General features: G+C 35.9%; 1 protein-coding gene across 2 annotated transcripts in view; it reads left to right on the top strand.

The window, feature by feature from the left end:
* The window catches only part of NDFIP2 (Nedd4 family interacting protein 2), a 70,113-nt gene extending 55,867 nt beyond the window's left edge, over nt 1-14,246 (top strand). For both annotated transcript variants that reach the window (XM_059143882.1, XM_059143883.1), the window contains exons 5-8: nt 2,458-2,582; nt 7,379-7,445; nt 10,341-10,446; nt 13,283-14,246. In XM_059143882.1, the coding sequence (XP_058999865.1) occupies nt 2,458-2,582; nt 7,379-7,445; nt 10,341-10,444 (296 nt within the window). In that variant the 3' untranslated portion in view covers nt 10,445-10,446; nt 13,283-14,246. The remainder of the gene's footprint in view (nt 1-2,457; nt 2,583-7,378; nt 7,446-10,340; nt 10,447-13,282) is intronic.
* Nucleotides 14,247-23,810: the final 9,564 nt, after the last annotated feature.

The raw sequence follows: 23,810 nt of genomic DNA, 5'->3' as shown, positions 1-23,810 counted from the left end.
TTGTATCTTTCTTCTGATGTGAGTATAATTATCTGTATATTAGATATTGGTAAATCTGCTTTGAGGAAAACAGTGTTTCTATTAATTTTCCCCAAAACTAAACATACACATATGCAGAGGTAAAAATGCACTTCTGGAATATTTTGCTGTTTTGTATTTTCTCCATCAGTGCTTCCTATGTTTTAACAACGTGACATGCTTACAAAATGATAGAATATTTATAGCATACTGGAATATAGGAGTAAGGTGTTCAGGGCTGGTGGCTGTCTGTGCTCTGCCCCAGATCTCATCTGCTTGCTGAGGAGGAAGAGAGGAGCTCTCTCAGCCTGTCACTAAGCACATATATGGCACACTGGTTTGGGAATCTCTCCTGCTGTTCATTAATGTACATTATTTTAAATATCACATTATTTTTTGATCAGCAGTTGCATGTTTTTCTCCACAGATAATACAAATATTAACCAATTAGATGTAGGGCAGCTGTATCTAATACTGTATTCTATGACCATGGAGATAGTCTCTATCTCTGATGTCCAGTATGATAGTTAAAAGGTCAGTGTGGCTGTTGAGTGCTTCAAAAGTGGCTAGTGTGGCTGATGGACTAAATTTTAAATTTAAATTTAGTTTTAATTAATTGAAATTTGAATAGCCCCCTTTGTAGGATAGGGTGGGTTCCTGGAACAAGTGGAAAAAGCAGTGTGGCTGGTGGCATTAGATAGCCCAGATGTAGATGATAGCCAGATGCTGGTCAGTATCTAGGTTTACAAAAAAGAAAACGTAGAATGTAAGTGAGTTTTATCTCCAGTAGTGTCTCCTGAAATTTTATTTATTTTTTTTTTTTTGCAGAAAAGATATAACCTACTCTAAAAATATCATTTTGTATGGGTAGTAATAATGGTTAACATTTCTTAGCAGTCACCAAGTGCCGGGTTCATGATCTCACTTAATCCCCTTACCAGACTTGTGAAGCAGGTCCTGCAGATCTGTGGCTCACAAAGTCAGCAGCGAGTCTCATGAGTGATACATGTCACACTGTGACTCAAACACAAGTCTCTTATTTCAAAATTTATTCTCCTGACTGTTGTACTATATAACATAGCTTACCATAAATGATCAAGAAAGCTGTGCCCAGCAGGCATTAGGAAGGAAGAAATTATCAGAGTAGGGGAATTGCTTTGAAGAAATAGCTATTTCATTTAAACTTACCCTAAAATGTTTCCTCTTTGTCTTCATAATTCTGAAAAAATCAGCATTTCTTCAGGTAATTTACTTTTTTTCCCTGAGGGTTAGTTAGAAATATTGAGAGTGAAAGGCACTGAACAGGACCAAAGTTCTGCTCAAATTGATCTTCAGTTGTATTACTGTTACTATTATTATTTTGATAATGTTAATATCTTGGAAGATAAGGCACTCTGGTTATAGCTCAGGGACCTGTGTCAGAATGGTTTCTGTTACAAGTAAACAGAAAACTCTTACTTGGCTGTTTTAAATAGTTAGGAGATTATCTCACAAAACAGAAAATCCATAGACAAGCAGACCTCAGCCATAGTAAGTATCAGTTCTGGGGCTCTGCTTTTCTTTGATTTTCTTCACTCCGTAACCCATGTGAAGTTACACTTTTAATCCTCATCCTGATAGCACAATCCCTGTACCAGTTCCAGATGTTACATCCAAACTGACATCCAGTGGATAAGGAGTTTAAAATAAAAAAAATTTATTGTAGAAATTCTCAAACTAGGCAAGACTATAATAACCTCTGTGTATGTATCACTCAGTTTCAACAATGATCAATTTAGAGCCACTGTTACTTAACCTATATTCCATCCCCTGTCTCCTCGATGTGTTTTTAAGAACCAAAAAATGCTGTTCAGAAGTCCTATTAAAAAAAAAAAAAAGACAGGGAGTTTAGGCCTCCTGTGATTTTACCAGACTACTCAGGACCCACCTTTTGGGGTTAAGTATGGGGTCCAGCCTTCCTTAAAATACTCTGTAGGTAGGTGGCATCCTGAAAAGGGGGAAAGGCAGATAGGAGGAAGAGGCAATGAACAGTACCTTTTCTGGAAATACTTGATAATTTATTTGGCTCATCTTTAATACTGCTTTTAAAAAAAAAGCCCAGTTTGGTTGGTTAGGTTGGAATTCTTGGGTGGGGTCACATGGGAGCTACCTTGTGACTTGGTTTTTTTCGGTGGTTTAAAAATGCAGCTTCACCTATTGGTGATAAATTTTAAGGAATTGATTCCTGTTGATCAAACTGACAAGAAACCAAGCTTATCTGTTTATTAATTTATAGTTAATAATTAGTATATTTGCAAGAGGTAAACTATAGTGTATAAAGAAGACATAATTGGTACAGAGTCAAAAGAAAGGGAGGAGTTATTTCCATTGTACAATGAAGTACTGTTAATACTATGTCCAAAATGTGGTCTTTAAAAGAACTATTTCTCTTGCTTTTAGTGGCATTTATTTTCAACTGGCTTGGATTTTGTTTATCCTTCTGTATCACCAATACCATAGCTGGAAGGTATGGTGCCATCTGTGGATTTGGACTTTCGTTGATCAAATGGATTCTTATTGTTAGGGTGAGTGTTTAATAGCCTCTATCACTTCTGTCTCTAAAATTAAAATTTATAAATTTATAAATTTCTTGTGTGGTTCATAAATGTTTGTTTCAAATATATGGATCAATTATTTTGAGACATATTTTTAACTTTTATCCTTATTACTGTAGTGATCTCTGTGGTGTGGACATTCTATAACTTTATTACATGAGAGCTTGTTACTAGGTGGAAAGAGCTTAGAAGTAAAAAACTTTGAGTTTGATTCTTACTTATATCAGTATTTTAACTATGTTTTTAAATTGTTGTGAGCATTTCTTCATAATAAGCTGGTGATACTGCCTGTTAGGATTTCTGTGTGGTCTAGTGGTAATACTGTTGAAGCACGTGTCCAGCTGCTGCACAAATGCAGGTGCTTGGTAAACCAGGGCTGTGACTCATGTGATTGAGCGCACGCATGCCTGCTGTCCGTTAAAACAGAACATTTTCTTTTGGTTAGTGAAATTCTCAAGGATTTAATTATCTTTTTCCTTGAGAGCTCTTTTTCCTTTGAGCTCTTAACATGAAGAGCTCAAAAGTTAACTAAGACCTCCTAGGTAGCTCTCAGAAGTTTTTTTTCCCTTCTGATCCTTCACCTTTCTTATTTCCCTGTTGTTCTGGAATTTACCCTCTGTCTGTTTCTTATCACTTACAAGATGGTATGTAGGGAGATAATGCTAAGTCCTTTTCTTGTTCTCTTCTCAGCAGCTTGTCCCAAAATAATTTTCCATAACCATTCCATGGTAGTATCCTTAGCGTAGTCTTCCCCCAGCTCTTTCCCTTTGTCTCTCAAAGGCCCTTTCTGGCTTCTTTTTATAAAGCCTTATCCCTGGTTTCTTTGGGATAAGGCCTAGGAGAATGATCAAGAGTGGTTTGGGGGCACCTAGGTGGCTCAGTAGGTTAAGCATCCAACTCTTGATCTCAGTTCAGGTCTTGATCTAGGGTCATGAGTTCAAGCCCCACATTGGGCTCCATGCCCTGCGTTGGGCCCCACACCACAGAGATCACAACACTACACGACACAACACTGTCACTTGAAAAAGTGGTTTTATTTATTGTTTTAATAAGTTTTCTTAAATGTAACCCACATATCTCAGTGTTATTGTACAATTGATAAAATGCTAAATTTCTACAAATCACATTTATGTAAACATTGATTTCTAACTGAATAAGTCACATCCTCCTAAAATTTTCGATAGAATCACATACTAAAATGTTAGCTTTACTTAAGTGCTGCAGGCACTTCAGTTATGCACCTAGATCATTACACTGATTTAAAAAAAAAACTATAGGCTTAATGTGTTTCTTCCATTGTTTTGACGCCTGCCACTTCCCAGAGTGTTAGTAATCTTACCAGACCTTGGCGCTGCTCAGACCAGATTATAGGTTTTGGTTATTAATCCAGTGATTCTTAGGTAGTACCTGTGACTTGCCTTCTTCTCAGATGATCAGAATCTGAGCCAGTGTAAGAACAGCTCCATGACAGATTCTTTTTCTAATTTCATTTTTAAAAATAATGAGGAGGATTCTCATCATGAGCATAAATTTGTTAAGGTGTTAGGGAGCACACAAAGATAAAGCACAATCCCTGCCCTTGCAGAAGTGATTACTAGAAAAACCTCAAAAGAAGCTAGATGTGTCTAGTGGTTATTATTATGTTAGTAATAATATTACTATTATAATAGTAATATTATATAGTAGTAATAATATTACTACTAACTATAACTATATTATGTTAGTAATAATAACTATTATTCAAATGGATCTCTCATCGTAGTCACAGAACACAAAAATGATTTGAGGACTGCTTTCTCAACTCCCCTAAACTTAATAAGTTTGTGTATTTGGAGTCATTAAAAAAAAAACAACAACAATGTCTAGTCCATAGTATGCAACCTATGCTTTCAGGGTGTTAGGGCCTAATTCTCTTATAGTACCCCTAGTTGAGAGGCAGTTGTTTATCTGGTAAGTAATGTGATGTGATAAGATGGGAAGCCTAAATTCAAAGACTGGGGATTCTCAGAGTTTTCTGAGGTATATATTAGCACCAAGTTTGGTCATCAGAACTGTTTCATTTCCCTTTAAAATACCACTACTGAGGGGCACGAGGCCAGTTCAGTCTGAAGAGCATGTGACTCTCTATGTTGGGATTGTGAGTTTGAGCCCCACATTATGTGTAGCGATTACAAATGAATAAATAAGTTAAAAAAAAACACACACACACAAAATGTGCTTTAAAAAAAAAAATACTGCTATTGGGTTAAGGTTAATATGCCTTTGGTATATATTGAGAACTGATACAAGAAAAAGATTTTTAAGAATCTTTTTTATCAAATAATAATAGCTGTCTTTCATTGAATATGTATTATGTTTCGAGCATAACTCATTACAAACACCAAATTCTTGACTCCTACTTGTATCAGTGATGCTCATAATAGTCCAGCCACTTTCTTGATGATGAAGCTGAGACTGAAAAAAGTTGAGTAACTTGCTTGCTATCCCAGAATTTGATGGATTCGAATCTAGCTTGGTCTCAATTCACTGCCTGTTCTAATTCTGTCCTGCCTCTGTGCCACTGTACTTTGACTTCTTTACAATGCTGTAAGCAGTAAATGCCCTGTGGAGTGCTGAGAGAAGGGTTTTCTTCTCGAAGCCTGGTGTTTTGTTTTATTAGGCAATAACTAATTAATAAATTTATAATTTATAAATCATAGCTTTTCTTTTTGTTTTTGAGTTGACATTCAGATTTAGTTGTAAATATCTCTCACTGATTCTGGTATTATTTCTAAGGCGTTTGGTGTTTTTTATTGTTTATTTAAAAATGATTATGTGTTTTGTTAAAAACTAACAACCCTTTTTGAAAGTAGAATGTAAATAAATAATAAACTACTGGTGTATATTAATAAAATAAAATTAGATAAATTCTTAGTGTCAGTTTGGAAAACTTTATTTTCCAAAGTGTGATTTTTGCATCCTGTGATTGGCCAATCAACATGATTTTTACTCATTAAAAAACCCCAACTTGGCTCAGCCCTCTGACTATAGGTATTTTAAAACATTTTTGCTCACTCAGTCATGAGCCCAAAAGCTTATTTAGGCAACCATTTTACATAGTGAGTCTTTCTTTGACTTCAAAGTGAAAGTGATTTTATTTTTTCATTTGGGAGTAAATAAAGACTAGCTTTGGTAAATATTTTTGGTGAAGAATGATGTTCTTACTTTCTTGGTTGCCTCTTGCCAGGTACTATTATTTATTAAGTATTTTCTACAATATATTTAAAAATTAGAAAGTTAAAAATGTATTGCCTTGGTTCTTTATTTCTTTTCGTTCTTATACACTCTAAAGCCTATATGAAAATCTTCTATTTCTAATTATTAGTCACTTGATTAAAATGTGTATTGCAGTCCTATTTTACCAGCTATATTTCCCCAATTGTTTAGTTCTCCCTTGTACATATTTTAAAGAGGTAGAAGTGTGAGGGATCTGCATCTATAATGGTACTTTAGAAATTTTAATTTTTGAAATTTCTAAAACCCTAAGCCAATAATTTAGATTACGGTTCGTTTATTAATTGTAAATACTTCCTGTAGAAATACTTAAAAGATTAAAAAAAAACAAATCGTTAGTACATATGCTTCCTAAATAGTGTTGTTATTTACAATTTATAAGTACTTTAGTTATTACAAACCTATTGGATTTTTAAACTTTTGTGGAAATTACCAATGAATAGTTGGAAATAGTTCCCAAAATAAAGTTCGAGGTACTTTTAATTTCAGATTTGAGGGCAAATCTCCATTTGACAAAGTTATTTTTAGTTAAATCAGGTTCAGTTTGGAGGTCAATGAATGGAAACAGAGTAAATAAAATGAAGTAATTTATAGTAGTTTTAGACTAGGTTATATAAAACACTTTCAAAAAATAACATTTGGAACATTGTTTAGGTGCTAAAGGGTAATAGGGAAAAATTAATTATCTGAAGTAACTGGAGAAAATTAGATTGACTTAAAAAAAATTTTTTTTTTTTTTTTTTAAATATATCATGACCTCCAGAGGCTAATCAAGGAAAAGATACCTATGTTCAGTATCCTCAAACTCTGCCTTCCAGCTGCCTGTTTATATTCTCATTTCACAGAGAGTATAAAACTGTCTACCATGGTCACTAATAAGAACTGTTGAAATGCCACTTCAAGGTTCATTTAGCTGTTCTCAGCTCACTGTTGGGAACTGAATACTGGAGCATCTAGTTTGAAAATAAAAAGACTCTAATGAGTTGGGGGTCTTTATGTGCCTAGTATTCTTGGCAGTGATTAACAGTAGGGGGTGTACAGAAGGTCAAAAGCTCTTCTTTTTAGAGGTCAGGCAAACATCCCCATCTGATAAGATTAAACTAATGTGGCTTTTGGTGTTAATATCTAAAGCAGCGGGTTGCTGTAGTGTGTTTGGGATGGTAGTTGTGGCTTTGAGAGATTATGAAAAAAGAACTGACATGTGAACTCTTTTAATGAGAAAGTTGGATTCAGATATATAGATTTTACCTTTCTTACAATTTTGAAACTGGTTTTTGTTGCTAAAATATTTTGTATAAGTTTGTTATTATATATAAGATTTTAAAGTTTGTTTCCTCAAATAACTGTGTATGTCATTAAGCATCTTTTTCCTCTTTGTGTTGCTTTAAGTGCAAGAGATGATTTGAAGTAAATTGTTCTGAAACTGAGGTTGATTTATGATTTTCAAATTTAGGTATATAAATATGGTTAATATATTTATGTTCACTCCATAGTTTTCTGATTATTTTACTGGATATTTCAATGGACAGTATTGGCTTTGGTGGATATTTCTTGTACTTGGTAAGTTTATTTCTAATGCATTTCAACTTTGAATTTGCATTTTGTTTAACTTTGATATTTCTCCAGATTGTAAGATGTAAATACATTGTATTGAAACTTAACGTGGAAATAATTTTTTTTTACTGTAAAATTCTCATATCCAAATACTTAATATCATCTCAGCTATTGGGATAATTAATTTTACATTGCCCTCTAGATTTCTGATTGAAAATCCAGAGTCTGTCAATTTAAAAAATCAGTAGTTGGATGATAATTGAATATCGCAAAACTTGAAATCCTGAAATGATTTAAAAAATTGTCTTAAGCATTTATTTTGGAAAATATACGTGGCATAATTTCTTTGATCCTAGGATATCTTGAGAGTAGGATAATTGGATGTTCTATGCATTTTCTTACTTTTGGAGTATTGAAACATTCTTCATACTTTTGAAATGTACCCTGCATTAATCATTAATCAGCCAGGCATAAGGAAGGGCTTCATGCCCAGTGATCACAGTACTTCTGTTAAGTTTTCTTTCTACAAGGCATGTCTTTTTATTAATATTGATGAATTTTCTGAATTTCCAATTTTTGTTATAGGGATTTTCACTTTAGATGTATGATAAGTTAGTCTCAAAATCACGTAATGCCTTTAATCTACATTTCAGATTTATTTACTGACATGAAGAATATCCTCTCTACTGAAGTTTAAAAAGCCCACATTTCTTTAGTAACATAATTGTACCAGAAAATATTGGCATTTCAGTAGGTGGCAGTGTTCTCATTGAGTTTTTGTTCATTCCTGGTGTTGGATCTTTAGGATCTTTAGGAAAACAAATTCTTAGTGGTCAGTTAAGGTCAGTAAAGATCCTGTATTCTTTCTCTTAACAATTAATAGTGAAATTATTCTATGATTTTGTTAGGAAGCCAGATTCTTAAAAGGGTTTAGGCAGTTTTTGTGTTGTTAATTGTGTTCTGACTCCTGAATTTTGTGCCTGTTACTGAGTTTCTTACTTAAAAGTGAAAAAATACAAAAAGTCTTTTAGGTATTTAAGCATATTAAATAAGTATATTTGCTTCTAAATATTGTAAGGATTGAATGTTAGGAGGACAACTATAGGGCCCAGTGAAATGCAGAGGACCACCCCAATTCCACATCAGAACCACAGTCTAGCATTTAGGGAATTGTGAAAATTTAATCCGTGGTAAAAATGTTCCTCTCACATATACCCAGAAGAATGTTGAGTACATTGTAGAACACTGAGAAACAATAGCTGCTGAATGATTGGTTTCTAGATAGGAACTGGCTTATTTTAGAAAATGCCTGAGCAGGACAAAATAGTCTTAGAAACAGCAATTTTCATAGACAAAAGTAGGGATTTCACAAATAATTTTGGTTTATATTTTTCAATAATACTTTTACATTTGGATCACAATACCATTATCTTTGAACAGCATCTGGAAGAACATGAGGGTGGAATTCAGAGTGGGAGTCACAAATGGAAGGAGTGAGGATATGGGAAGCAGATGGGCTCAGATTTAGCTGAAATTTATACCACTCGCTTAAGTCATTATTTGTGTATCTTCCGTCATTTCTCTTTATTATAACCATGCTTCTTTTTTTAGTGCTTTGGTTACTGTCTTGGAGTTGGGGTACAAATTTAGTTTGGGAGTTTGCATTTTAAATTGACAGACTCTTGATGAGGAAAGTTGCATGTGTGTATATCTTACGTTTTTCTATTTTTGTTTTGCCCCCACCCATTATCTAGTTAAAAATTTACTGAAGTTGTTAAATGTTTCCCTTAGAATTCTATGTTTATAAAGTGTATCAAAGAATTTACTATTAATGCTAATGTTTTTTACTTTGCTAATATTTTCCATCTGAAGCTTTGAAGAATTTCACTGGCATTGTTTTATTAATTACTAAGGATACCTGTTATGTAAATGGTTGTTACTTAAAAAATCCTGTTATAGAGAATACTAAGATAGATAGATCTGTCCCACATTGTTTAAGAAATCACTAGAGTAGTTGCTTCCCAATTCTTTCCTGATTCCTCTTATCTAAATTTGTATTACAAATTAGTCTTTTTTTATTACTTGAAAATAAGAATTAGGGCGCCTGGGTGGCTCAGTGGGTTAAGCCGCTGCCTTCGGCTCAGGTCATGATCTCAGGGTCCTGGGATCGAGGCCCGCATCGGGCTCTCTGCTCAGCAGGGAGCCTGCTTCCCTCTCTCTCTCTCTGCCTGCCTCTCCATCTACTTGTGATTTCTCTCTGTCAAATAAATAAATAAAAAATCTAAAAAAAAAAAAAAAAAAAAAAAAAAAAAAAAAAGAAAATAAGAATTAATAATTAAATTTTTATTTAAATAACACATATCTTCAAATACAGATTTCACGGATGACAGGCACTTGATATTGGTAGACAGGCTTATTGGTTTTATCCCACAATTGTTAGCAAATTACTTGCATATATTCTTTCTTGAATAACTTATATCAGTAAATATGTGTTAGTTTGCTTAGTCGTTATATTAATTGAAAAGTTTCATGTAAAAATGGATTTCCCTGAGTTAAATCAGCTTAAATGCTTTAGGTATCTTTGCCACTTTAAGAAATCGTGGAATAAATGTATATTTTTGTGTAATTCTGGATTTTCATGACTGAATTTGCTTTACTTTAATTTTTATTTAAATTTAGATACATCTGGACTTAACAAATTGAAAAAATTTGAGAAGGCAGTAAACTTTTATTATATTTTTTCATGATTTTATCATTATAGTGTAAAATATCATGGAATGAATAGAATTTTACAGATTAAATTCCTTAAGCCAAGTGGATCTTGTTTATAATTGTCTATTTTAAATTGTTGCCCTCTCTGAATAAGAACATAATGCAGCTGTATTATTTTAACGGTTTCAGGCCTGCTGCTTTTCTTCAGAGGATTTGTTAATTATCTAAAAGTCAGAAACATGTCTGAAAGTATGGCAGCTGCTCATAGAACAAGATATTTCTTCTTATTATAGAGGTAAGAAATATGTATTAAATCTATTCCCTTCAGATATTCATATTCACCAGATGAATATTATGTGTACTCTTACTGTTAACTTAAGCTTAGCATATTTAATATGTTGTTATATTGTTAACAATCAACTAATTAAGATTTAGTAAGTTGTGAAGCTTTTAAGATTTTTTAAAATTGAATTTCATAAATTTTAATTTTTAAAATATATAATGAATAAAAAACTTTAGGTCAGACTTTCGAAACTTATTTTTTAAGGATTAACCACAGGATATAAGTAACCATTAGCACACAGTATAAAGGATGAAAAAACAAAATACAACAAAGCACTTACACAGAAGAGATGGGGATTTTGTATAAAACAATGAGAAATCCAGACGTGGTTTAAAAAAAAAAAAATTTGTGGTTGAAAAGAAATTTTCCATGCACTGATCTTAAAAAAAACTGGATCAAAGAATAAAAGTTGTATGAAGAAAGTAGGAGCTCTGATAGTTTCCTTAATGTCTGTCAGTTCGTATCAACAATGAAGGCTTCAACTTGAATAAATGGGAATAAAGAAATGAGCAGAGGTTGTCTTACTAGTTATCCAGTGAGTTTCTGGAGACTGCATGCAGCTCGCTAGTAGTTTCTGCACATGAGGAGATCTCATATCTCTATTTTCTATAATAGACTATTTTTGTTATTGAAATACACTTAACATACAGTATATTAGCTTCATGTGTACAACATAGTGATTTGACATTTGTGTATTTTGTGAACTGCTCACCGCAATAAGCCTAGTTACCATTTGTCACCATACAGAGTTAATACAAATACAGTATTACTGACTGTATTCCCCATGCTGTAATTTATGTCCCCATGACTTACTTGTTTTGTAACTAGAAATTTGTAGCTCTTGATCCCCTTCACTCATTTTGCCCCCCATCCCCAAACTCCTTCCCCTTTGATAGCTACCACTCTGTTCTTAGTATCTATGAGTATAGGTGTTGTTTTATGTTATTATTGTTTTGTTGTTGTTGTTGTTAATTGAACCTGTAAGTGAAATCATGCAATATTTGTCTTTCTCTGACTTCTTTCACTTAGCATAATATTCTCAAGGTCCATCCATATTGTCTCAAATGGCAAGATCTTTTTTATGGCTGGGTAGTATTCCATCCTGTATATGTATTCCATATATATGAGTAGTATGACATTATACATAGATTATATATATATATATGGAACGTACACATACCCTATATATTTAAACATTCATCTCTTGGTAGGCACTTAGGTTATTTTCCATATGTTGACTTTTGTAAATAATGTTGCAGTTAACAGGAGTGCATCTATCTTTTTGAATTAGTATTTTCATTTTCTTCAGATAGATAGCTAGAAGTAGAGTTGTTGGACCATAGGATAGTTCTATTTTTAATATTTTGAGGAACCCCCATACTGTTTTCTAGAGTGGTTACCTCAATTTACTTTCCCAGCAACACTTTACAAGGTTTCCCATTTCCTTATGTCCTCACCAACATTTGTTTCTTATCTTTTTACTTATAGGTGAATATTCTGACAGAAGTGGTGTGATAATCTTGTTTTTTTTCATGTGCATTTCTCTCATGTTTAGAGATGTTGAACTTCTTTTCATGTGCTTGATGGCCATCTGTATGACTTTGGAATATGGTCTACTCAGATCCTCTGTTATTTTTTTTTTTTTTTTAAGATTTTATTTATTTATTTGGCAGAGATCATAAGCAGGCAGAGAGGCAGGCTTACCACCCACTCCCCCAACCCCAAGCAGAGAGCCTAATGCGGGGCTCAATCCCAGGACCCTGGGATCATGACCTGACCCAAAGGCAGAGGCTTTAACCCACTAAGCTACCCAGGTGCCCCCTCTGTTCATTTTTTAATTTCATTTTTTAATTTGGTTTTTTAGTTATTGAGTTGTGTGGGTTCTTTTTAACTATTTTGAATATTAACTCCTTACTGGATATATGACTTAGAAATATCTCCTCCCTCTATACTATTTTTGCCATATACTTCCTGTCTATAAATGACTTGAACTTTTAAAGTATTTGAAATGTGGGGGCACCTGGGTGGCTCAGTGGATTAAAGCCTCTGCCTTCAGCTCAGGTCATGATCCCAGGGTCCTGGGATCGAGCCCCGCATCGGGCTCTCTGCTCAGCGGGGAGCCTGCTTCCTCCTCTCTCTCTCTGCCTGCCTCTCTGCCTACTTGTGATCTGTCAAATAAATAAAAATCTTAAAAAAAAAAAAGTATTTGAAATGTGTAAGCAAAGTGTCTGCTAAAACACTTAGCTTCTAGATGTATCTACAAGTACAAAATGTTTCAAACTTACTATAACTGTTCTTTTTGTAAATAAATTGTATGGTTTGGGATTTGATCGCTTAAACTTTATAACATAGGAGTTTTACATAATCTAATTTAGTTATTTCTGCTGAAGAGTACAGTTTTATTTCTGGAAAATATTAAAGTATGCTTTTAAATGTTCTTTTACCTCTACATGGAAGGTGTCACATTTTCTTTTTAACTACTAAAATGTCTTTGCAAGCAGTAACAGTAAGAGTGTATCAATATGTAAGATAAAAGGCAAAGTAATTTATTCGGTATAATTATCTTGCATTTTCAGGAGTCTAAAATTTAATGTAAATATTTTCTAGATGTTTTCCTTTAGAAGCTTAAACTTTGGAATATGTTCTGATATATTCTGTTTTATATTATCTTTACCAAAAGGACATTATAGACTTGATGTAATACTGTTATAAAATGTTTTTTATTATATTATCATATAGACAGTTGCAACTTAATATACTATAAGACTAATTCTTTCTTTGTCCCTAGACTGCATCGACCAGACATTCTTTTCTTAAACCAATGTGAAATTTCCAGATCATCTGTAAACCTACAACTTTAATAGGATAGAAGACTATTAAAAGCAGAAGACAAATTAGTGAAGAAAAGATAGATCTTCAAAATTGAATGGCAGGATGGTTTATGCTTAAAAGCCATTTCTGTTCATTCTCTTAAATATTTAAATTTCATTTGTTTTGCACATTTGCGTATGTGCCCATGTAAAAGATTTGCGTATACTTGAAAGAAACTATAAAGTTGTAGCAGTCAAGTCCAGTTAATCAGTGTTTGATCTAATTGAAAGGGGTGAGTGAGAAACAGTCTTCCAGCATGTAAATGCCATTGACTTCTGACCTGACATTTAGTATAATAAAAATGAAATTATTAACCATGTCAAATGCTTTAGTTTCTGGCTCCTAGATTCATCTAGTAACTCTACACATGAAACGCCCTTTATATAGTTTTTTGAAAACTGCTGTGCTGATTATAGAAAAGCTTTGTCAGATTTTTGAACATGATATTTACATTATTATTTAGCAAACTCCTTCTGTAAATAACCATGCATAAATTACTTTCTGCATTGTTTTCTTAGAAACTGTGTCTGGATATCTTTTCAATTAATTTAAAATTAAGTGAACTTAATATATAGAGAAAATCTGAATGTTAAAGATAGTTTGTTTTAGGACAGATTTTAAGAAGATATGGGTATTCCACATGTCCTTTAAGAGAACATCTTTTTGTTGTTTTCTTTTTAAGGAACATGCCAGGTTTAGGGATTCTCAGTCGAGAAGCTTGGTTTTTAAGATTGCCATCTTAGAGAATCTTGCAGGAAGAGATTGTATTAGATATTATATTTATTTCATTTAAGACACTTTTGAAAATTAATTTTCTGAATAAGATATTCTCATTTGCATTTGTCTTTTAAAAAGCCAATAAAAGTATCTTTCAATTTTCATTGTAATAATTTTTTCTTTAGATGTTTAGTTTGTTAAGTGAAACAAATCATAACTTGTACTAATAGCTTCTTGCTTTATGATTGTAGAATTAACATAAAATCATATCTTGAATTAAGATATGCAAAATAATCTGTTTTCAAGTTGCAGAAATGTGTCTGTGGAATATGGGAGTGTGGTGTGTGTGTGTGTGTGTGTGTGTGTGTGTGGCAAGAGTATGTGTGTATGTGACCATTACTACAACTGGAATCTACAGTCACAAGCTACTACATTTTGCAAATCATTTTATGTCTCATCTGTTTTCTTTTCAGTTCTCTTTTTGTTTTTGAATGCCAACATTAAAAATGATGGGAATTACATCATCTTTTAAACTTAAAAATCATTTAATACAGCTATAGAGAACATATAAAATTGGTTGTTTTTTTATAATTAGATACTGACTACTACTAAAAGATACATCTAAAACTATTCAGGGACATTTTTCCATTTCTGAAAAAATAAATTATGCTTTATAACTTCTTTTGTATTTCTCTGTATTTTCTGATTTATTTCATTGTCTTTGATAAATAAAACATGCAGTTTTGTTTTGCTAATTGAGCCTCCTATTTTTTTGTTTTCTCTCACTTATTCTCCTTCCTTACATAGAATTTTTGTTGTTTATTGAAGTACCTCTGTATCCCTTGAAGTCAAACTAGCATGGGGGTAAAGAAAAAATATTTAGTTGCCTGATTTGGAAGTTAAAATTAGAATGTACTTATAAGAAATGGAGTCTCATGCTAGATTTCTTCTCTATCTCATACTAAGTTTCTGTCGACCTATACTTCATTTTTGTGATAACTTTTAAGTGAAATTAAGCTATTATATATGGTAATTATAGATTACTAGATGAGCTATCACATCAGTTTACAAAATTTATTATTTTAGTTTTTGTGGTGTGTATCCTTGGTTTCTGAATATGGATGTGTCACTTTTGATCCAATATCAAAAACTTCACGCTTTGTTTTGATTTTTCTCCCCCCCCCCTTAAATCAAGTGTGCATGTTACCTGATCTCCTATAATTGGTACAATTCAGTGGTAGCCTTAAATCTCATCATCCAGTCAGGGGCATAGAATATTATTTTTAAAACTTTAACGTTCTCTTCCAGACCTATCAAATTCTACATACTTTCTTCATTCCCTGTGAGCTTGGATAAAAGAGCTGCTGTTGTGTTTGGGGGATGCTAAACCATCTTTGCACTCTGTCTTAAAGTTTGCAAATCAGAATCTTTGATAGGGTGTCTAAATAATTTTTGAAAGAATATGACCTGGAGCTTGGAAGTTAATGCAGATATTTATTAAATTATTTTTATTACATTTGAATAAGCTAGTTAGGGCTAGGAGAATCCATTTTTATGTATTTACATGAAATCAACTGAACTTAAGGTAAAAATACATTTTTCTGTATAGTGTGTTGAGGCTTGAAATTAGAAATTTAAAATTAAAAGGCAAATCTTAATTATACTCGGTTAAAATAAAAATTTCTCTTTAATAGAAAAAATACTAATCTCTAGCCTTTTGAGTCTATAAGTTATCTCCCATGCCTTTGGTGTGGTTCAGAAATTTTAACCTGTTAAGACAATAATCATTAGTACTCTAGCAGAACTACCCACAACAGGGGAAAGTGAAATCCAAAAAGCCCAGCTGGAGAAAAAAATTAGGGTTTTTTAATTTAACATTTTTCTTTTCAACTGGTCTGTAGTCCCCCAAAGCACAAAAGTAACGAGAGTGCATCTGATCCTGTTATTTTACTGGAATGATGTATGTCCTCAGTTTGTCCTCAGCCCTGATTATTTCTGTTTTCTCAGCTTAAATAGTGCCTCCTCTCTTGAAAGTGTCCTAACTTAGAGAATAAATTACATGATCACCCTATGTATAACTCTGTCTGTTACTGAGAAGTGACTGCCTAAACCCACTGCCCTTTGAGAAAAGGAACTGGAGTATTAGGTCAGAAGCTAATTACTGTCACAGCCTTTCCTAGCCAACCCATTTGTCTGGCCTGTAGAATATGCATAGTTTTTTGTTTGTCTTTTTAAATAGAAGTTGTATTGGAATGATTTCCAGCTTATGGTAAACAGTAAACGATGAGCTTTTATATTTTAAAACTGCTGTTAAATGTTATTTTAATTGTTTACTCTTCAAATAGTCATATGAAATGTTAGTGTATTATTTTTAAAATCTCCTTCTTGATAAAGTTCAACTGTTAGATGATAACGTGCCAATTACTATTATAGGAATGTCCTTGCCCATATATAAAACGTGCTGACATGTGTTTTGCTTATTAATAAAGTTCTATAGATGTGGAAATGTGAAACTGTGCATCCTTTTGAAAATCAGTGTTAGATTCACAACATATCGCCATCCGAGCCTCACAAAATGTTTAAATGGTAGATCTCATTTGAGATGAAAACAACTGGCATGGAATTAAGTTAGAGTATGGAACAATATTAAACTTGCCACAGTAATTTGAACGTTAGGAGATGGTTGGAGTTTAATACATGCCAAAAAATCAGCCTTGTGGAAATTTATGTTCATTGCTACTTTGCAGAATATCAGTGGTAATATGGGCTTGTATTTTCATTTGGGACATAAGACCTACAATGCAAAAACTACAAATTATTTAGAAGACAATCAAAAACTTCATTCCATACTTGATAAAAAGTTTTAAAAAAATGTTTATTTTGAACTCAGCATGTTTGGTTGTTTTAACCTTTCTTTGTTTTTTTTCCCCCAAATTTTATTTATTTGTCAGGGAGAGCAGCAGGCAGAGGGAGAAGCCGGCTCCTGGAGCCCGATGCAGGACTCATCCCAGGACCCTGGGATCATGACCTGAACCGAAGGCAGATGCTTAACTGACAGAGCCACCCACGGCACCCTTAACTTTTCTTTCTTGATATTTTCAGCTTAGCTTTCATTCTTCTATTTTTGTTTTGAGAGATTGAGTTTTTAAAACTCACTTGATTTTCATGAAAACCATAAAAAAAAATCCAGTAGCTAAATAGAGTATTACTTTTTTAAAAAAGATGATTTCAGAGAGAGAGTCGAGAGGGGCAGAGAAGAGGTGGAGAGAATGTCAAGCAGACTCCTCACTGAGTGCAGAGCCCAGTGCCGGGCTCGATCTCACCACCCTGAGATCCTGACTTGAGCTGAAACTAAGAGTCAGACGCTCAATGGACTGAGTCACCCAGGTTCCCCTCGAGTATTCCTTTTGCGGCAGTTGAGGTTATGGAAGGCCAAAATCATACACTTCTGGTTCTCAGAAACTTAAAGGTGGCTTCTCTATCTCTCACACTTGGAAGAAGAGTCACTGTATTACTCTCCTGCTCCCATTTGTGTTTGTTTTACTTAGGTCAACATTTTACCTTCAGCGACACGAAGGGATATAGGTTATCCTTAACAGCATAACTTCTTTTAGCTTTACCAGAAACAGCAAAATTAGCAAGTAAAACAGTAGTTTAACCAAAGCTTAGATGAAATCTGGAGGAACCTCTGCACACAGATTATGAAAAATAGCAGATAACCTTGTTGGAAAGTATGAGCTCTTCAGAGATTCAAGAACAGTACTTGTACGTAAATCCCTAGTGTGGAAATAAATTTATCATTCCTTTCCCACCAAACTTAGTTTCTCAGCCGTCTGAATTGCTGCATGTTGGTGATTTGGTTTGCCTAGGCAATTGATGGGATTTGAACTCTAAAATTTTTAGTTTTCATCTTATTCAGAGATAAGACCTCGAGACTTTTTTTTTTTAATTAAGTAGGCTCCACGCCCAACTTGAGGCTTGAACTCCTGACCCTAAAATTAAAGAGTCGCATGCTCTACCAACTGAACCAGCCAGACACCCCAAGACATAAAAACCCTTAATTGCTAGTAAGCATTGATGATGGAGTAAGTGTGAATTATCACTTCCTAAATCCAGGTTTTAAGATGACCAGCAGACTATGGAAAACAGGATCAGTTCATTCAGAGTTACAGACTTCTAGAAGATAAAGGGAGTCTTAACATTTCCTTAATCCAGTGGGATCTCCAGGGATGAATTTTTTTTTTTTTTTTTTACTTATTTTTATTATTTTTATTTGTTTTAGAGAGGGAGGGTAGGGGCGGAGGGAGAGAGAGAATCCCAAGCAGGCTCTATCTATGCCCAGCATGGAGCCCTTAGGGCTTAGTCCCACAATCCTGAGATCATGACCCCAGCCAAAATCAAGTCAAAATCAAGAGTCGGACACATAACTGAGCCACTCAGGGTCCCCTCCAGGGATGAACTCTTGATTGAAGGATTCTTAGGACCTCTTCTTTAGAGCTGGGATTGTTATTCAAAATGGTGCCTTATAATCAACTGGAAGTTTGAGGGAAATTAACATTCTAGCTTCCATTACAGAGGGTCCAGTGCAATACACCTGTCCTGTAAGGGCACATTTCCTTCCCAAGTTTGAAGTTCTGGTATTTTGGTCTGGTAGGAATCCACTCCTTTTCTTTCTCATCATTGTGTGCTCTCTGTAGCTATCTCCTTGTACCTCGCTGATGGAGAGGTACAGTGTTAGGCTCAATGTATCAGACTTCTTTCAGGGAAAGGGAAAGGCACATAAAACAGATCTTAAAGAGTTAATGAGCATTTTTTGAATTCTTTATGACCTCTTTGAATAGAGCATTTCTGGTTTTCAGGCCTTTATCCACACAACCAGGCTTCTCAGAGCAGTGTGGGAGTGTTGGGACAGAATAGAAGTGTTGGTTGTTTTCTCCGTAATCCTGTAAAGTGAGCAGAATTGTATTAATATTCACATAGTTGATTTTTCCTGCCTGAAGAAATGTAACTTCATTCTACTAGCGCCTACCTCCCTTCCTCTCTTGTTGAGGAACCTCTGGATTATTAAGAGAAGCAGCTTTATGCAACAGAAAGACTGGGTTTTGGAGCCAGGCTAACTAACCCTGAACTCCAGTGTCAACTTCCATGCAGGCACAAACAATTTCCTTAACCAAAGCCTCAGTTTCCTCACCCGTTTGTTGGGAAGCGCAGTATGTTGGGAAAGTTAGGTGAGAGATATGCAGAAGGAAGAGGCATTCTGACCGCTTTGCTCACTGTGTTCCCTGACCAGACTGCTGTGTCAGAAGATGCCTCAAGGATTTGAAATCAGCCCTTGCCTGATGTGGACCTTGCACTGGCCGAGAAGGGTGCTTATAATAGTATCATGCTGACCTACTGTTGGTTCCTCATATCTTCTCTGCAGCAAGTGGAATCAAAGCAAAAGTACTTTAGGTGACAACTGATTTTAAGGGACACAGTCATGCAAAGGGGAAGGGAGTTGCCTGTTTGATAAGCAGTAAAACCAGCTGGTGGTGGGGTAGCTCATGCAGAGCTTTCCAGGCCAAAGTGTGGAGGCCCCAAAACCAGTCCCTCAGAGCTTCACTGAATTGGGATGATGTTACTTCTTACAGGTACCCCCCACTTTTTGAAAGTTCACGGTATGCCACTTCACTTTCATGAGAAATCTACATTGGTTCTTGTTTCCACGAACCGGAAGAAATTCAAAGAAGATTTTTGCTTTAATGAAGAAAGGTGAAAAGCAGAAATAGCATTCAGTGTTTGTTTTGCTGTGAGCTCTTACAGGGGCAGTGGGCACTCCTAGCTTCTTCCCCTGACCTACCCTTAAGCATCGAGCCCCGGAGCTCTGAGCTACATCTGTGAGCATCTGTGTCTTAACCTGATTTGTGCATTTGTTAGCAAGATGTGTCCTAAGGTGTCAGAAAAGCCCGAGAGAGATGATTTGGAGGACCTAGGAATGCTCAGAAATAAATGGTAATAAATTTAATGATAATTGCTTTCATATAGATCCATGGTAATCGCTTCTTCACTTTGTACGCTTTGGCTGGCTGGCGAAGGTTTTGTAGCAATGCCCCGCTTCCAGAGAGCGGGAGAAACCTGTAATTGGTGCCGCACCACTGTTGCTCAGGGAGCCAGTGCTCCGAAATCCTGGTTGAGAAGTGATCAGAAAACAGTTTGTAGACAGGTTGTTTCTGATTCCAGGAATTCAAGGACTCATCGGCTTTCTCTTGTTGTGGGTTCTTAATCCTGAATTTATTTTCAAAAATGTCTTTTACCTTGGAAGGGAAATACTTAGATGGGAATTAGGTCTCCTAGACTCTAACCTGATAATTGGGGTCAATTAAAAATTTTTGAGTACCTGGGACGCCCGGGTGGCTCAGTTGTTAAGTGTCTGCCTTTGGCTCAGATCATGATACTGGGGTCCTGGGATCAAGCCTCACATCATGCTCCCTGCTCAGCAGGAAGCCTGCTTCTCCCTCTCCCACTCCTCCTGCTTGTGTTCCCTCTCTCTCTCTCTCTCTCTTTCAACTAAATAAATCTTTAAAGAAAATTCTTTTTTTAAGTGCCAAAGGGATGGTGCTGTTGCCTTCACAGGTCAGCCACCCACCCTATTCATTTTTCCACCTTCTTCAAAATGAGCTTAAATATCATATCTTTGGGGAAGGTCCATTCTCTCTCATCCTCTCAGTCTGACCCAGTCCTCTTGGTTTTCATGGCCCCGTGTATTCTTTCTGTGGAGGCACACAGGACTCTGCATTATCGTTACTGACTGTGGTGCTAACTGTCCTCAGTTGCAGATACTAAATCGTACCCAACTTCGTACGCCTCCCCAACACTCAGTACAGCTCAGTCCATTGGAGGGGTGGACGGGATGGCTGCTACCACCAGGCTGTGGATGCACCACGAGACCTAAAATGCCTTCTGCCATTTAACTCAGAGTCAAATGGAGGGAGATCTATACTCAGAAAAATGTGCTAATGTGAGGTGGGGACAGAAATCCCCGGTCCAAACACTTGATCTCAGGGAGAACCTGAACACCCTTCACTGCAGAGTTGACACCGGAACTAGAGCTTAAAGAGAACAGAGAAGTGCGCAGGTATGTTTAAATGTATCACCAACCTGTCATATTTGGCCATCTCTTGCACGAGGCTCTGCCATTCTCAATCCTTCTCGAAAGGAAGGAACCGTTCTTCCGGTTCTCATGGGGCTTCATCGGAGCCTCCTCTCTATTAGCCAACCATGTTCTGCTGTGTGGCACGGTCATTAGCATTCATGCCTTGTCACTTCTGCTCGAGGCCAGGATCCATGCCTGGCATGACTACACAGCTTTTAGTGGGCGTGGCGCTCGAAAACTCAAGCCCTAGGTTTTACGCATGTCTCTGTGAACCATCACTTAGCCACCGCAGGTACTACAGACCTCAGAAGTTAACAAGGTGCAGGCACCCTCTTCTCCAAATACATGGCACAAGAAGTACATAGAAGAAATCGTGCTCTCTCTCACGAATCTTCCAATCTTTTTCTCCCTCTCTGGAAGTAACCACTGTTAACTATTTATGATATACTCTTACAGACTTTTTCCACATAGTTTTTTTTACTAGGATGGCCCTGTTCTCTGTGATGTCAGCAGAACTTCTGGTTTCATCTAAAGGTGAGCTGATCCCAGGTACATCATATCTCAGGTACAACGTCTGAGACAATGTGCCTTTTTTGCTGCATTCCAGGAGGCAGCTGTAAGAGGAGATGACTGCTTCTTCCTGAAATGCACTTTGTAATAAACCAGGGCTTTTCTTCTTGATTCTTTAGTCTCTACGTGAGGGATGGCTTGTGGCTTCTGGGCCTATGAGAACTGGGCTAGTCCGGGATCTGATATTTGTGGCATTTAGAAGCCCTGCTTTCTGATCTTCTGATAGGTCTATTTTTGGCAAGAATTTCTCTGGTACTGGTTTATTCAGAGGAAAGCGGTCGGGGTTGACAAGACTATCCAGGATGGGTAGGTTTAGGGAAGACCAAAATGATTCTAGGTTTAAAATTAATTTCCCTTGTTTCAGGACCAAAATTGTGTTCCAGGATGTGGCAGTCACTGTTCTCTGGCTAAACCAACAGACATTTATAGCCCCTCCTTCTCTCTGCCCCAAGTCTTCCTTACTTGAACTCAAGGGTGACATCTGGAGCTGAAGCAACTATCTTGTGCCACTGAGGCAACAAAGCAGGAAGGAAGGAGGAGCCTTGATTTTGCTGACATCACGGAGCACTGCATGAGTCTTGGACCTGCCTATCTTTTAACTTTCTGCTCACTGAGAAAAATAATTTCTTAGTTATTGTCAGTAAGGTTTCTGTTACTGATATTTAAGAACAAGTCAAACTAATACACAGCTATAATCGTCCATTTCCCCAAAGCCATCCATTTCCCCAGAAGAGCTGCTCAGGTCATCAGAAACCACCAACATGAAAAAAGAGTCATAAGACTTACCTGCCCACAGGGGTCACTGACCATCCAGGCTCCTTGTACTTGGTTTGCGGATTGTCCATCAACTCAGTGGTTTTACTGGATTTACATGTACTTTACTCATGCCTTCATTCTCTTTTTTTCTCCTGTTGGGAGTCCCATGGGGTGACTAACTTCCCAACAACTGCTTCCAGAAATGGCCTTAGTGAAAATGTCAGCAGCCACAATTCAACCACTATCCCCAAGATCATTGGATGCCACCCACACTACCCATCAACAAAACTTTGCCAGGGGAAGGGGGTGCCATATTCCAATTACTGCTTGGTAAAACAGCAAATGAGAACGGCCCATGTGCAAAAGGACACTCCGTTTTGGAATGATCCAGCTTTCAAATGTATGATACTGGTTTGTATTTTCAGAAATGAAACTAAGTCTGATTCTTCAGAGCCAAGGAGGTTTCTAGGTAGAGACCCTAATGCTTAACGGGCCCCAAAACACTCACTGTCTCTCACCTGCCCTGAGTTCAGCCCTCAGTGTAGTACAAAACGAATGACTCAGAGGTTCATTGGCGTCCATACCAGCGAAGCTTGCACAGACACTTCCCTAAAAATGTGTTTGCAGTGATTAGAGCTTTGAGCATTGCTTTGCCCATCCCCTTAATGTTAGTCAGAAATACAGATTTTCTCACTCCAAACTATTCCCCAGAAAAAAATAATTTTCTCAGAGAAGAGTTAAAGGATATGTAATAATTCCTATAGAAATAAGACTTCAGTTTCCAGATTCTGACATTGATTGCTCAACTCTGTGTAGCAGAACACAGAAGAAATGTAGGAAAAAAGATCCGGGACTCTGTACACCTATTTGTTCATAGTGATTATTTCTTCCCCCCTCTCCTCTTTGTTTCTGCCTCCCTTACCTCCTACCCTTTCTCCCTTTTCCCCTCCTCCCCCTTTACCATTTCTTTGCTAACACAAACCTAGTTTATCGTTGTCTGAAGTCAAGGGAAAAGGCCAAATATAAAAAATTCTGAAAGAAAAATTACTTGTAATGTGAGCTCCATTCTCTGTGTTAACTTCAGTCATTTGTTTACATCTGGCAAACTTCTGGGTCCTCAGATTCTAGGAAAAATGTTTCTAGGAATGCTAATATTTTACAATTTGTGAACTAGAGGTTTTTTAATCTTTAAATTTTTTTAAAAGGTGTACTGTACTGTTGGAAGATGGGGGGACATTCCCCCACCACCTTTGATGTTTCTTCCATGTGG

The sequence above is a fragment of the Mustela lutreola genome, chromosome 13 (assembly GCF_030435805.1).
Source record: "Mustela lutreola isolate mMusLut2 chromosome 13, mMusLut2.pri, whole genome shotgun sequence".
NCBI classification, from domain to species: domain Eukaryota; kingdom Metazoa; phylum Chordata; class Mammalia; order Carnivora; family Mustelidae; genus Mustela; species Mustela lutreola.
Note: the sequence above shows the minus strand (reverse complement) of the source record. Positions and strands in the feature narration are given on the sequence as shown.